This window comes from Eptatretus burgeri, chromosome 5 (assembly GCF_056783735.1).
Source record: "Eptatretus burgeri isolate ZD-2024b chromosome 5, Ebu_testis_v1, whole genome shotgun sequence".
NCBI lineage: Eukaryota > Metazoa > Chordata > Myxini > Myxiniformes > Myxinidae > Eptatretus > Eptatretus burgeri.
The window spans coordinates 25,908,728-25,925,033 of record NC_140965.1 but is presented as its reverse complement, the minus strand read 5'-3'; the positions used below and the strand labels follow the sequence as shown (position 1 = coordinate 25,925,033).

The window sequence follows — 16,306 nt, the reverse complement described above, 5'->3', positions numbered from 1 at the left end:
TAGTTTTTTTGGGTCGGAAGCAGTTGGAGGCAGTCGCAGTTTTGGGCTCGGGCGAGTTGGAGAGGTGTGGCGGCGGCGGAGTGTGGCAGCAGCAGTCAAGACGGGTCTGGAGGAGAGTCGGAGTCTGTCGGGGAGTTGCAGAGAGGGGAAGCCGGGAGCGCGGTCGAGGTCGCAGTGGAGGCGCTCGTCGCGGGACCCAAGCAAGCCAGCTATCCTCTTTCCCCAGAGCATCAACAATTCCCCCCTTTCCCCCCCCCCCAGCGCTGAGATAGTGCGAAAAGGGGGCCCCGTTCCCACCCCACTCCAAGCAGTGCCAACGAAACCCGCGAAGGAGCGCGGAGTCGGGGCACCGCCGCCACATTTGTGGCTCATCACAAGACACGGGTAGGATCCACCCGGTCTTGCGGCCCACAGGCCCCGTCTGCCCCCTTGTCTTTGAGGGTGGCCCTTTTCTTTTGCTTTTGAGTAAATGTGTTGTCGGCACCGTCTGTAAAGTAAAACTGTGTAAGTGTTGCCGTGTGCTCGCGTAGTCGGTAGTAGATCTGCATTGTTGTGTTTCTTTTGCAATTGCTTTTGGTGCATAATTGTTGTAATTGTATATGTGTGCTTTCCGTGTGCCGCGGAATAAACGTGCCTCACGTTGAACTGTTTTTCCCGTTTCGCTTCGTTTTTTCTTTAATTGAATCTCCATCTTACTTCACGTAAAGGGTTGGTAGTGGGCTAAATACGCCCGATAATTAATCGGAACCGTCGAGGTTGACGATAACACCGCTCGGTTATCCCGATAGTACGGAACGGGTCGCTTAAAGTGGCCCGAGTCCTGAGTCGACCTGCGGCGAGGTGCGATCGCCCGGTCTACCCTCCGTGTGGGTACTTAGGTCGGTCGAATTTGGCGAACAACCCTATCCCACGCGGGGGGCCGATTGGCACGATCGTGGTGAGGCCGAAAGGCCCACCCGTGACTAGTTCCCGGCGTTAGTCCGAGAGGATCACGACAGAATTGTCCGTCCGGTGGGCGACGTGCCGCGATTTGAGTTACGTGGCCGCTCGCACGCCGGCGGGCGCGAATTCGCAACAATATATATATATATATATATATATATATATTTTTTTTTTTTGCACGTACATCCACACACATACGGGCACGTGAAAGCGAAGGAACGGCTTGTGTGGTTGTTGTTTCTGGCGCTCGATTTGAGTTTTTTTGCGGGGGGGGGGGGGGGGGGAATAAACGTGCCTCATGTTGAACTGTTTTGCCCGTTTCGCTTCGTCTTTTCTTTAATTGAATCTCCATCTTACTTCACGTAAAGGGTTGGTAGTGGGCTAAATACGCCCGGTAATTAATCGGAACCGTCGAGGTTGACGATAACACCGCTCGGTTATCCCTATAGTACGGAACGGGTCGCTTAAAGTGGCCCGAGTCCGGAGTCGACCTGCGGCGAGGTGCGATCGCCTGGTCTACCCTCCGTGTGGGTACTTAGGTCGGTCGAATTTGGCGAACAACCCTATCCCACGCAGGGGGCCGATTGGCACGATCGTGGTGAGGCCGAAAGGCCCACCCGTGACTAGTTCCCGGCGTTAGTCCGAGAGGATCACGACAGAATTGTCCGTCTGGTGGGCGACGTGCCGCGATTTGAGTTACGTGGCCGCTCGCACGCCGGCGGGCGCGAATTCGCCACAATATATATATATATATTTTTTTTTTTTTTGCACGTACATCCACACACATACGGGCACGTGAAAGCGAAGGAACGGCTTGTGTGGTTGTTGTTTCTGGCGCTCGATTTGAGTTTTTTTGCGGGGGGGGGGGAATAAACGTGCCTCATGTTGAACTGTTTTGCCCGTTTCGCTTCGTCTTTTCTTTAATTGAATCTCCATCTTACTTCACGTAAAGGGTTGGTAGTGGGCTAAATACGGTCCCTTCGGTTGGGTACCTGGAATGTCATATAATGAAGAGAGGATGATCACCTGTCTCTGTTATCATCTGAGCTGAAGCGTTTGGACATCGGTATTGAAGCACTCTCTGAGGTTCAGAGACCGGATTGCGGCGAGATCATGGTGGGTAGTTACATCTACGAATGGTCTGGTCGCTCTGATGGTTACCCTGCCCAAGGAGTTGCTGTAGCTGTGTCTAATAAGCTGACTCCAATGATAATTGAGGTAAAACTGGTTGATGAGCGTATTATGAGACTAAGGATTCATCACTCCTTGGGTGTCATTTCTCTGGTCTCTGTATATGCTCCGACTAAGGCGCGTGATCTCACTGTGAAGGATGCATTCTATGCCACGCTCGAGTGTGTGGTTGATCAGTGTCCCAGGCGAGATACTCTTCCAGTTTTGGGGGATTTCAATGCATCGACTGGAACTGATCGGGATGGTTATGAGATGTGTGTTGGTCCCCATGGGTCTGCTACTGTGAACCAGACTAGCACTAAGTTCCCTTGATTTTGCAAGAAATCATGGACTTAGGGTGGCTGGTTCATGGTTTCGGCGCCCACAGGCTCGTCGCTGGACTTGGTATTCAAACGCTAGTGGTGTGGCAAAGGAGATTGACCATGTGCCCGTTGATGGTCACTGGAGGATGATCCAGAACTGCAGGGTCTACCGGAGTATTCAGTTTCTCAATACCGACCACAGGCTTGTAAGAAGCTCTGAAGTTACAGCTGAAATCTGGGAGAATGGTACCATCCCAACTTATGCTGGATGTTGGAAAGCTCAAGGATAAGAGGGGAGCTGAGAAGTTTTTAAACAGGCTGAGTGGGGATTTGGGGTGTCTGGGTGCTTTGGGGAATCCCGAAGAGTTGTGGAGTGCATTCAAGACCACTGTCCTTGCTGTTACCTGTGGATTTCTTGGAACTCACCAAAGGGCAAATAAGTATTTTGTCTCTTAACGGACACTGGATACCAGTGACCAGTTGCAGGGCCAGGCTGAATGGCAGAGCTGAGCTGTTTAGGGAGTTGAGGCATAAAATTATACCTGTGCTGAGGGTGGACAAGGAGGCCTATTTTCAAGGAATATGTGAGGGGGCAGAGCATCACCAGTGGTCAAGTGATTCGCGTCCTGCTCCCAGAGGAATTCGCGCATTGTGTTCCTCCAAGCCGGTCCCTCAGAGTACTTCAGCTAAAGCAGAGGGTGGTGGGCTCTTGACAGAGTAGTCCAAAGTGAAGGCCCGCTGTGAGCTGGTTACTTTGAGCAGCTGTTTCTGGCTGATCCACCAGCTGTCAAGTTAGATGTAAGGGGTGTTACTATCCCGATTGCTGACCCTCCATTCAACTGTGATCCATCTTCGTTTGTGGAAACAGACTGCGGTTAACCGGTTAAAATGGGGTAAAGCTCCTGGGAACTGTGGCATCCATGCTGATCTTCTCAAGGCTGGTGTAAACGCTGTACTCATGTGGTTGCATACAATTCTGTGCTCTGCCTGGAACACAAGCATAATCCCAACTGACTGGAAGAGGGGCCTTGTTGTCCCTCTCTGGAAAGGGAAGGGTGATCACCAGGACCGCAACATCTACCGAATGGGTGACGCTGCTTTCAGTGCCAGGCAAGGTCTTTGCTCGGATAATTCCTGATCGGGTTCGCCACCATCTGCTTTAGCACCAGCGTCCAGAGCAGTCAGGCTTTACAACAAAGATGTCAATGATTGACCGTATCGTTGCTCTTTGGGTCCTCGCCGAATGCATACTAGAGTTTCGGCAGGGGCTGCTTGCAGCCTGCTTGGTCTTCGTGTGGTGCCACCAAAACTGATCAATCTGATGTCTGAACCATACTCTGGTACTAAGAGTGCTGTGAGATGTGGTGATGCCATCTCTGATTTATTTCCAGTTGATATTGGAGTTCATCAATGGTGTGTCCTGGCCCACACACTTTTCAGTGTTTGTATGGACTGGATGTTGGGGGGGATGTCGGAGAGATCAAACTGCGGTGCATCATTTGGGAATGTCAAGATCTCTGACCTTGATTTTGCAGATGATGCAGTCATCCGTTTGGGGGCCCACACCGTACTGAATGAGGAGTCGGAGCCGCTGGGATTATGGGTTTCCTGGGTCAAAACTAAGATCCAGGCTTTCAATGACATATTCGATGCTGCCATCTTGTCTGTTCCTCTTTGTGGCGAGGTTGTTGCTGTCACGGAGAGTCACTTACCTTGGCAGTGATATTCATGTCTCTGCAAGCTGCGAGCCAGAAGTCAATGGACATCTGGGTTGGGCCGGGGGAGTCATGGATTCAATGAATCATGGGGTGTGGCTCTGTCGGTACTTGTGCAGGAGGATGAAAGTCTGAGTCTTCAGGTCCTTGGTGCTTCCAGACTTGCTCTACTGATGTGAGATTTGGACTCTGACCAGATATCTGAGACGGCGACTTAATTCCTTTGGTACCAGGTCTCTTGGAAGAATACTTGGCCATCGCTGGTCGGACGTTGTGTCCCACGAGCGGTTGCTGAGAAAGACTCAAATGAGATTTATTACCGGCATAGTCCGTGAGCGTCAGCTGTGGCTGTATGGACATGTGGCTCGTTTTCCTGATGCTGATCCTGCTCACCAGATTCTCTTAGCGAGGGAGCCTCGTGAGTGGAGGAGGCCAATGTGCCGACCACGTATCTCGTGGATGCAGCAGGTTGATCGGCATCTGAAGGAGATGGGGATGGGACAGGCATCTGCCTGGGGGATGGCCAGATAGAGGCCCCGGGAGTTCCTGCGGAAAGTGGACGCAGTAACGTGCTGCTCCGGCGCATGTTCACATACCTGACCTGACCTTCTACTGCTTGTGACAAGCATGCGATATTGATGACACTGCACAGATTGATCTTCTCGGCAGTTACATGGATTCTTTGGTCTTGCTGCCCCTCAAAGGCCAAACAAGAGGAGATGATATTTTGTCGACTATTGTTGACTGCCTAAAAACGAAAGAAATAAGCACCAGCCGTATCATCTCAGTCACGACTAATGGGGCACTGAATACAAAAAAGGGACACACAAGAGGTTTGTTACTCTGTTGCAAAAAAACACTGGATCATAATGTGATATCGTTTCACTGGATAATTCAAGAAGCACTCTGTGCATTACGTTTCCACATGAGATAACAGAAGTCAAGACTGTGCATGACATTTCGACCTGAGATCGCAGAAGTGAAGACCCTGGTTATACAAATTATCAACAAAATAATGGCAAAAGGGTTGAACCACCAATAGGTCTGTGAACTTCATGAAGAACACTATGAAGTCAGTTTGTCAGGAGGTAAACTATGAACTGTCAATATTCAGACCTTCTTCTGCACAACAAGGTACGGTGGCTTTCCAGGGGAAGAGTGCTTGTGTGTTTTGCAGCCTGTCTGGAAGAAGTGAAGGTGTTTACGTGGGGAAAAGGGCTGTGAATATGCAGAGCCTAAAGATCCTCAGTCGCTAGACATCACTTCTCATTTAACCGACCTGAATGGAAAGCTGCAAGGAAAGGGAAACAACTCTCTTGCTTTCAGAAGAGGTGCTATAATTTGAGCAAAAACTAGTATTGTGCGTGACACAAGGAACCATGTTTGCTGGTTCATTTCCCATCACTGAAACAATTCAATGAGGAGACAAACTATGAGCTTGACAAAGAAAACCTACGAAAATGTAATACTGAAAATGCAAGAAGCCTTTGCGGGGCAATTTAAGAATTCAGAAAGGAAAAGGCAACTTTATAACTTGTGTTGAAACGTCTTGAAGCAGACACTTCTGCACTCAACTTTTCAGCATTTACAGGTAAAAAACAAGACCAAATTGTGTTTGAAGTTGGTCAAGTCAAGTAATGTGTTGTCTCGTTTCTGTCTTCACGTGTGTGAGACAGTTCTTCCATAAGCCTGAGAACCTGTCGGTGGGGGAGATAATATGCCAATTTCCTACATTAGGTCATCTCCATGTGCTAATTAATGCCTTTGGCATTCCAGCATAATGGGTTTGGTCTAGATGTGGTGCATCAGCAGCAACACTTGCTAACCCTCTTTGGAAATCGTGTCTATAGAACCAATGCTTCGAGAAATACTTCTCCACACATACTGCTTGGAATCTGCACCTCCTCCATGCCAAAGCAAGTAATCCTTTCGGTACCTAATTGGTTCACGAGCGCCAGTCAGAGTGACCACTATATTCGTTATGTCTGTGTGTCTGTCTGTCCAGAGCATAACTCCGTGGACTTTGATCCGATCTTGATGAAACTTGGTTCTGTGTTCGATATCAATGTCTAGTTGTGTTTTCCAGGATGAGGGCGTGCTACGCCCATTGCTGGCGGAGCCACGCCCCCAAAATAGCCATTTTTAGGGGGTAGTCGGATTAAAAATCTATCTTTTCCGAGAGAATTGACTGAATGGAATGGGTTCTTCGGTATATGAATAGCAAAATGAATTATCTAAAACTCGTCGTTGTCCGATTTTTTCATTTTCGGCCCAAGATCAAGGTCATAAAAATGTCCAAAACTTAGAAAATTGCGAATTTTGACATAAAAAATCATACGACCGCCCAAACTTTGAGAGCTAGGATGACAATATTTTTTATGCATAATCTTGAGGTCATTCCCCACCTAAAGTCTTCAAACCATTTTGCTCTATCTCGAACACCTTGCCCGTGGCGCCCCCTTCAAGTTTGTTTTTACGCTGATTTCATCAAAGTATGGATAATCCGAGGAGTGCGAAATGCCATATAGCCTATATGACGTTATATTGTTCCTGGAATGTTCCAGAGGAAGTTTTGCACCAAAGGTCATAATCCTTGACCTTTGAAGGCCACAAAGGTCAAATTTTCAAAGTTGTGGGAATCGAACCGGGTTTTCAACCTTCTTCGACGAACTAACTCCAATAAGCTATATCACATATCCTGTTTCCTTATTTTAATGTTCCCAACATTGTTTTTGACCTTTAAAGGTTATGCAAAGGTCAAATTTTGAAAGTTGTTGAACGAAACCGGGTTTTCGACATTTTGCAGCTAATAACCTGTCACTCGTACCACATCATGTTGATCATTTTTATAACTTGGTCAAAAATTATCACATTGTCTCATCCTTGACTTCTGAAACAATCTACATCGTCAAATACTGCTCGTGAACCATTGTCGTCTTCAGACTTGTTATTAAAAAAAAATGTGTACAATTTTTTTAAAGCTCATAAATGGCCTACTCTCACCTTGAACGTTACCAGTATTCTCACTTGCCAGTGGAATTTACGTTGTGTTTTGTCATATACATTTACTTTACAATTTTTGAAACTAAATTTTACACATTTCAGCTAGTTTTGTTAAATCAATGCAAATTCTCAGAGCCTAAACATCAACACAACTTGGAATTTTCTTGGTACTTTCAAAAGTAACAATGGAAATTGTATGGGTTTATTGCATGAGTTAATCAAATCAATCCTGCAACTTTACAAAGAGTAAAATAACCATTGTAGAAATGAGGCAGTGGAAATGAAGAAAAATAACCTTCAATTTGATACTACACTGGAAGGCAAGAAAATTTTCATTACATGCACAAATCGACATGGACAGCTAAACTACATTAGTGTGTGCACACCTGCCAATTTGAATCTTTATGTGAATATAGCAATGTGAATGCATCTCAAATTACAATTTGAGCAATTCAAAAATGCCCTTTTTAAGTTAGAGCTATTGCTCAACCGAAATGCATTCGACTTAGTTTGATGGAAACAGTTGTACTGAACAGTGGATAATTTGGATGTATGGCAAAGAAAACGTGTCCATTAACTTTTACAAATCGGGTTCCACTTTAAGCTTCCAGGAACTCACAATCATGATAAAAATGTGAACAGAATTTCAGAATATCAAAAGATATTAAATGTGGGAAAAATTACATGGCCAGACTATGAATCGAACCCAGATCCTCTGGAAAACCGTACCAGTGTTCTGCCATCTGAGCTATCTGGGCAACCCATAGGCTGGACATGCAATTCTCCCACATATAGATGCCACTCTCTTTCCCCTGCTGCTTCTGCGATACTCGCTGCCAACCATAGGAGCAGCAAGGGCCTGCCCACGAGAGTCTTCCCCTCTCGTGGACAGGTTTGTTCACCTTAAATGTATACTGATGGACTCAATGGAGATGGAGACCAGGCTGTTATGGAGGATGTTGATGGACAGATATACTTACAGTGCATTTTCACGATGGAGACTTGCACCAAACTTACAATCTGTCCATCGACCAAGACTTGCCATAGAGCGTTGCACTTTCAGAACATCCCATTATTGTAAAGTGTAAGGTATGGAATCTACTCAAGGAACCAAGGTGAATCTAGGGCAATGAGGATGAATTTTTGGGCAATTTTGTTGTGTTTATTTCAGCAGGCTCCTTATGGCTTCACTGTTCCATAGGCCATGGTCAATGCTGTTTTAATGAACTATGCTGTGAATAGTGCTGTGAAAAATATGCGATGATGCTCTGAAGTTAATGACCACTTTCTCAATTTTTGGATTCATTATGTATATCTAATGCAGTATCACGGAGTACGGGAGTAATACATATGGAGGGATGATGCAGGAAAATTCAATATACAGACTCAAATAACCAATAATAATAAATCCGCCATTTCATGAAGAATAACAAACGTTAAGAAGTTTCTTTGATAGATTAGCAAGTAAATAAAGCAGAAGATAAATACTGTTTTTAAAATTTTGTAATTACTTTTGTAAAATTGGTCTGAAAAAAATATTCTCAACAACACCAATGATAATAATCACAAAAATAAAAATTTAAAGTCTGCTTCGGACAAATACCGTAATCGCTTGTGTATAATACTCAGGGAACTTTACAGAAAAAACACTCAGGAAAAATAGCAGTGTGTGTGTGTGTGTGTGTGTGTGTGTGTGTGTGTGTGTGTGTGTGTGTGTGTGTGTGTACATATATATATATATATATATATATATATATATATATATATATATATATATATATATATATATATATATATATATATATATATATATATAGTATATATATATATATAGTATATATATATATATATATATAGTATATATATATATAGTATATAGTATATAGTATATATATGTATATATATATATATATAGTATATAGTATATAGTATATATATATATATATATATATATATATATATATATATATATATATATATATATATATATATATATATATATATATATATATATATATATATATATATATATATATATATATATATATATATATATATATATATATATATATATATATATATATATATATATATATATATATATATATATATATATATATATATATATATATATATATATATATATATATATATATATATATATATATATATATATAGTATATAGTATATAGTATATAGTATATATATATATATATATATATATATATATATATATATATATATATATATATATATATATATATATATATATCTGTGCTTTCCGCGCAGAGGTCGGAGGTCAGAGGTGAAAGTGCAGAGATCAGATCTCGCCTCACCAGCCCTATAAAAGGCCGCGCAGAGCGGAAGTTCAACCAGTCTGGAGGGGGTCTGGAAGAAAGTCGAGTCGATCCGAGGGAGAAGCGGTCGGGATCTGGAGCGGTGTGAGGAGCGGAGCTCGAGTCCAGTGGAAGTCCGGGTTTGCCGAGGAGACGGAGCGGGGAACACATCAGGCCGGCCGTGCCACGCATGACGGCGCGTTCGTGTGGGACGTGGAGAGGTTGCCAGCCAGCAGCGAACGGTCCGAGGTGATCGGGCTTCGGGACAGTCCGAGCAGCGTGAGGGGCGGACGGGCTCTTAAAGAGAGCATCAACTCGGAAAGAGCATAAGGCCCGTTTGTTCCTCTGAGGCGTTGCCGGCTGGGCCCGAATCACCGGGCCGTCAGACGAGGCCTGGGTCGGACTGCGGTTACGCTAGCTGCCGTGGGGAAGGAGTGTTGTGGGTTGCCCCAGCGAGGAAGGTAACCTTCACGGTCTCGTGGGACTCGTTCGGTCTGCCAAGTCCTGCGCCATAAAGGCCTACGGGCCCAGCCTGACCCCCTTGTCTATGAGGGTGGTCTTTTCTTTGTTTCTTTGTGTGAATGATGTGGCACCGAGTCCCCACAAGTAGAGCTGTTAAGTGCCTGTGAATAATAACCATAGTCGGTTGTAGTGTTTTTACCTTGCTCGTGTCTGGTCCCCTTCCCCCATTGATTGCATGGCTGTATATGTGCGAGTGTGTAAATAATAAATGTGCTTGTGTGAATGTTAACCTGTTCGTCGTGTCTTTTTTCCCCCAAATTGAACTGCTATCTTGCATTCAGAATACTAGTTGGTTTTTGAATATGATCATAGAATCGGGTCCAGCGAGGTCTGGCGATAATACCCGCTCAGTTATCCCAGAACGGAACGAACCGCTTAAGCGGTTCGTGTCTAAACAGGCCTTCGCCGAGGTACGGTCCCTCGGGAGGTTACCCGCGCGAATACTTAAGTATATCGATATTTGGCAATTGACCCTGTCGCGCGCGGGTAGAATACGGACTGGGCCGTGGTGGGATTGAAAACCCACCCATGACTGTTTTCTGGCGTTGTTCCAGAAAGTCACGACTGAATTGTCCGTTCGGTGGGCAAGCGGCCGTTATTAGTTAACGCGGTCACTCGCACGCCGGGCGGGCGTAGATTCGTAACAATATATATATATATATATATATATATATATATATATATATATATATATATATATATATATATAAACCCACACCCAAAAAACTAAATGTATGTAGTGATGATATTCACTGCACCCTGACATGGGGTGTTGACTGCAATCTCTAGAGCTTGGTGCTTGGTTATCCACGTAATCAGGCCCTTCTCTAGCTCAAGAAATGAGCAGTGGAGAAATGATTTGCCTTCTTGGTCTTGGGCATCTTCTCAGTAACTTATTTCTGTCTGCACCAGGCAATAATGTTACTCATCCATATGTACGGGTCAGGGCTGTAAGGGGGTTTACCATAGAATTCTGCTCTTGTTACCACAGAATTCCGCAAAACGGATGACTTTTAACTTGTATGAAGCACAATATGATGAATGACGTGGCATGTTGAATGTACCGAAAAACTCTTACCGAGTGAAATGTGACATCTACCCGATTAGCACAGTAAGAGCTCATTAGTAACTCTCAAGTCTTTGGTGAGTCAGCTTATGGTAATTCTCAACAGTCTATTGTGCTGCAATGCACCTGTTAATTCCCAAACTTGCTGCTATGGTTTTGATAAAAGGTTTTAAAAGCAAACAAATGCATAAAAACCAAAAATATTTCTAAAAAAATTATCAAAAAAAATGTTACATTCAGAATAAACTAATATACGTTCAAACTTGAATAAGATATCCCACAATACACTGCATTTTTAAGATGGCAGCACCCAGTAACGAAGGTCGGTCTTGTGGTCAGTGCGAGAAATCTGGAGAAACAGAGCTTTCACTTTAGCTCTCTTGGATAATATGCTACCCAAATTTTTACAGATATTTCTGGGGGTGGGGGGGGGGGGTAGAGTTGCAGTCTGTGCGATGGGATATTCATCATTTATTAATTTACGTTCAGCTTCATGAAGTCTAATGTATGTAATTTAAGCATGCTTGCCTATATTAATGCATGCATGTCTTTAGGAATGCATCAATACATGATGCCCCAAAAAGATTCATGAAGTATCTAATCGAAACAATTCATAATTTTATCCAATGCCTGAATCAAGATAACTTTCTGTGATATCTCGTCAAATCCATGAGGTCTTACATGCCCACTTAAGGATGTGTCCAAACATTGCAAAAAAAATCTTTGGATTTTTATCCAAACAATACTAGACTCGAATTGCAGAACACAAACCCAATGCTCACACACGCATACATGCACTTCCCAAAATAAAGCAATACTGAAAAGAGTTTAAGTGTCATGCCATACCTCAAGTTAACCAGATGTCCTACATACCTGTAGAAATATGAGCAACCTCGAACTGTGTTGTGAGAGAAGTATTCTTGAGTTTTTTCACTGCCAAAATCCTCCGATGGATCAGACCAGAGCAAGTCACACATGGGCCCAAAAGCAGGCGGTTCTTTAAATCTGTCTAGCTGTAAACACACAAACATAATAATCAGTCAGCTCACGTTCAACTACTAGCAATCGGTATAGAAACTGAAAACAAAGATCTAAGCTGGGTGAAAAAAAAAAAACAGAGTTGAAAAAGAGGAAAGAAGAATAGTAAAAGAAGAGGAGTAGCAAAAGAGGGGGGAGGGGTAGCAAAAGAAGAGAGAGGAGTAACAAAAGAGGAGAGGAGGATGAGGAAGGGGGGAGGAGAAGGAAGAGGGAGTGAAGAGGAAGAGGGAGGGGGAGGACATGAGGAAGTTGGCAGAGGGGGGGAAGTAGGACAAGGAAGAGGGAGAGGAAGGTGAGGAAGAGGGAGAGGAAGGGGAGGAAGAGGGAGAGGAAGGGGAGGGAAAGAAAGAGGAAGAGGAAAAGTGAGGGGGAGGACATGAGGAAGTCGGAAGAGGGTGGAAGTAGGAGAAGGATGAGGAAGGGGGAGGAGAAAGAAGAGGGAGGGAAGAGGAAGGAGGATGACATGAGGAAGAGGGAGAGGAAGGAGAATGAGGAGGAAGGAGAGGAGAAGAGGAAGGAGAGAAGAGGAAAAAATAGAAGAGTGAGAAGAAGAGAAGAGTAAAGAGGACAGAGGTAGGGAAGTAGTTAGGGAGTATAAGTGGTACAGTAATACCCCAGACTGCGCGACCCCCCTTTGTGCGGATTAGCTTCAGCGAGAATTAAAAATATTATATTTATAATTATCTAAAAATAATTAAAAAATAAATTCATCCATCAAGCGAGTCAAAAGGTACAAGTTTAAATGCACCACATCGACCATAAATGTGACCGGATCGAGTGCTGACATCACTAGTAGCCAATCAGAGCACGTCTCTGAGCATGTCTCCTCTCCTCTCAACCAATCAGCGTGCACATTACATATGTAATATTGTTGTCTTCCTCGTCTGTTCGCTGCCATATTGACTCCACCGCCTTGGGAATTATTTTCATAACACATTTTTGACATTTATTAAGTGATTATTCCAGTGCCCTTATGCCACTAAAAAGTGCAGCAAGTTCTGTTTTCAAATGAGCACAAAGTGCTAAGAAAAAAGCATCAGCATGGAGCTGAAATTGGAAGTGTTAAGGTGGATCGAGTACTAATTACTAGTTTACGTCTTTTAATTGTGTAAATTAATGTTTTCAGGTTATTACATTCAATACACAGGCAGTCCTCGACTTACAAATGCCCGACTTGCAAACACCTGGACTTACAAACCAACCCCCAGAAGGTTTTATTTGTATTTTTTTTAATGTCCAAGATATGAATGTTCGCTCAAACGTACTAACCAATTGTGGGCGAAGCAACTTGGGACTCATTGGTTGGGCGGAGCGTGACTTTCTTCCGTGAGATGTAAAGAGCGAGCGTCATGTGGTCTACAGTATCACGTGTACTGTGCAGTACTGTAATGCTCGCAGCTGCATTCATAGTGCCACGTATTTTACCGTGACCACAAACCCTACTCATAACTGATAAATATTGCAGTGATGTTCTTGCAATGAAGAAACACAGAACCTTACCATTGGAGATGAAACTGGACGTTATAAAACGATCTGATAAAGGTGAAATTCTCTTCCAAATCGATTGTTTAATGCTCCCTGTCGGCTTCAAAGACAAACGGGTAAGCCATGTCATGAGCTTCCGCAGACAAGTATTCATGGTACTTAAAAAAGAACATGCTTCACTTAACGTTATTATGAAGTTAACTTCAAATGGTCATAACTATCAAGTATATGACTCTACCGATACCCTAAAATGTTTTGGTTGTGGAGCGATTGGACATATGAAACAGTTCTGTCCACTCAGTCAGAAACAACCTTCCCTCAAATGCTCCTAGGAATGATTTTCAGACTAATACTATCACCCTCACCTGAAATGATTATCCTCCCCCCCAATGTTACTAACTCCGTCGTTAACGATCCCCTCCCCAGCATTACTGACACTGCTCGTAAGGTCTCTGCCTCCAATGTCACTGACTGTGCTCATAACGATCCTCTTCCCAACGTTACTGATTCTGTTGGTGACGATCCTTGCCTTAATATTAATATCACCAACTCAGTAAATAACGTTGAGCTTCAGTCGAAAGTTGCAGCTTCCCTTTCAACAAATAAACAAGATAGGCCTTTAGTAATTGAACGAGTTGACACAAGCACTTGTAATGAACAGATGGACACCACAAACGAGAGGTTCGTTACTGTTTCTAAAGTTAAAAAACGCAAGTCTGTTGTCAGAAACGTATCACCCTCTGGAAAACGACCAACCAACACGAGCGTAAATGGTATTGAAATCTCACTTTCCAACCAATTTGCCTTGTTAGAAGAAGAGGAAAAATCGGATGTTTTACTTAATAATAATATTAATGATGATGGAGTAGATACCAAATCATTAATATCGAAAGACTGTATTCCTGACCCCCGAGAATGTACCGCTTCACAAAAGGGGGCCTCTCCCCATAACGTAGAGCAGTGTTACGTATGCCATGATAATGCTAAAACACCTACCCAAACTGACAAAACTGGTATTCCCACCGTGCCTGACGAATCTGAGGTCCCCGGTCAAATTGATGGAACCTCCATCCCATGTACAGTTACCCCAGTCAAAATCACCACACCGGATGTACAGATTGATTGTAATTTGGAGGCAGCCGTGCCTGTGATATCTAATCAAGTCACTGCTGAAGAACAGCAGGGTATTGTCACAAATAGTATGGGGGGATATGAGTCTGACGGGACATCTTCTGTCTCTGTTTCAAGTGATGTGGGTAGCAATACTTCTTCTCTAAAGCTCAAAGACGCTTCTTCAATTTCCCCAGACACTATTCACAAGTTCTTGCACGAAAGTTTTCGAAAAAAGAATGTCAAAATTAGACAATTTTCCAGTTCTAGAAGACTTTATTCAAGTGACCCGAATAATGATTTCCAGACCTGATCGATACAATCTTACCGACCCTCAACGCCATCGTTTGAGGAAATTTTTAAGTCGTGCTCAGAACGAACTCAAAAATAATGGTTGATGCTGTTATACCTGATGACCTCTGTCCTTTCCCCTCTTCATACCTTCGATGAAAATATCCATTGCAAGCTTAAATATCAATGGTGGTCGTAATTCTCTCCGTCAAGTGCAAGTTAAACAACAAATCGAGTGCAACAAGTTTGATATCTTATTATTACAAGAAACTCATTCCACTGACTCTTCTTCAGCTGAATGGGAATTATTTCTTAAAGGACATTGGTTCTTTAGCAGTCTTTCAAGTCCGATTGCCGGGATAGCCATCAACTTTCAGCAAACTCTTCCTTTAACTTTAGTCTCCTTCCAAGAAATTGTAAAAGGACATTTAGCTTCCCTGACCTTTTCCATTAGTCAGCAGCTTTTCACCATTGTCAATCTATATGCTCCCAGCACAAATCCTGAAAGATCTTCTTTTTTTGATTGTCTTAAATCATTTCTTGCTAATATCCTCCCCGACCACTTTCTTTGTCTCGGAGGTGATTTTAATTGTACACTAAACCCCCCTCTTGATAGGAATGGTGCTGAGCCATATGCAGCCAGTACGAGAGCTCTTGCTCGCTCCATTTCAAAATTCAAGTTGACTGACATTTGGCGACTGCAACATCCGACGCAACAACAATTTACTTGGTGTCGCTGTTCTAACAATCGAGTGTCTTCAGCTCGACTTGATAAATTCTACGTTTCCAATCATTTTCTTAACCTTGTCTTAAACACCTCAATTCTCCCATCTGGGTTCTCTGAACACCATGTTGTTGTTATGCGGTTTCAATTGCCACTAGTTAAGAGGGGGAGCACTTATTGGAAGTTTAACACAGCACTTCTTCAAAATGATTTATTTGTTACTTCGTTTAAAACCTTTTGGGCACATTACATCACGATCGATCAGAGTTTCTCTTGTCAACGTCAGTGGTGGGACAATACCAAAGTTCAAATTGGAGTTTTCTGTCAAAACTTCTCACGACACAGTACTCTGAATCGTGACATTGACATAGAATTAGTGAAGACACAAATTCTAAACTTGCAAAATACAGTGTCCTCCTCTACTGAAAATAGACAGCAGCAAATGTTGCATGAAAAGAAAGCTCTTCTGAACGAGTTATTGGTCGAGAAGGCAAAAGGTGCACTCCTTCGAATGAGAATGATTCACCTACAGCAACTAAACACTCCCAGTAGTTTCTTCTTCAAGTTGGAAACAACTTCCA

At 43.3% G+C, this 16,306-nt stretch overlaps 1 protein-coding gene across 6 annotated transcripts in view; it reads right to left on the bottom strand.

Moving 5' to 3' along the window:
* Window positions 1–16,306, bottom strand: part of LOC147026115 (protein phosphatase 3 catalytic subunit alpha) — a 219,100-nt gene that overhangs the window by 98,030 nt on the left and 104,764 nt on the right. For all 6 annotated transcript variants that reach the window (XM_085881161.1, XM_085881164.1, XM_085881163.1 and 3 more), the window contains exon 6: window positions 11,951–12,090. In XM_085881161.1, coding sequence (XP_085737287.1) covers window positions 11,951–12,090 — 140 coding nt within the window. The remainder of the gene's footprint in view (window positions 1–11,950; window positions 12,091–16,306) is intronic.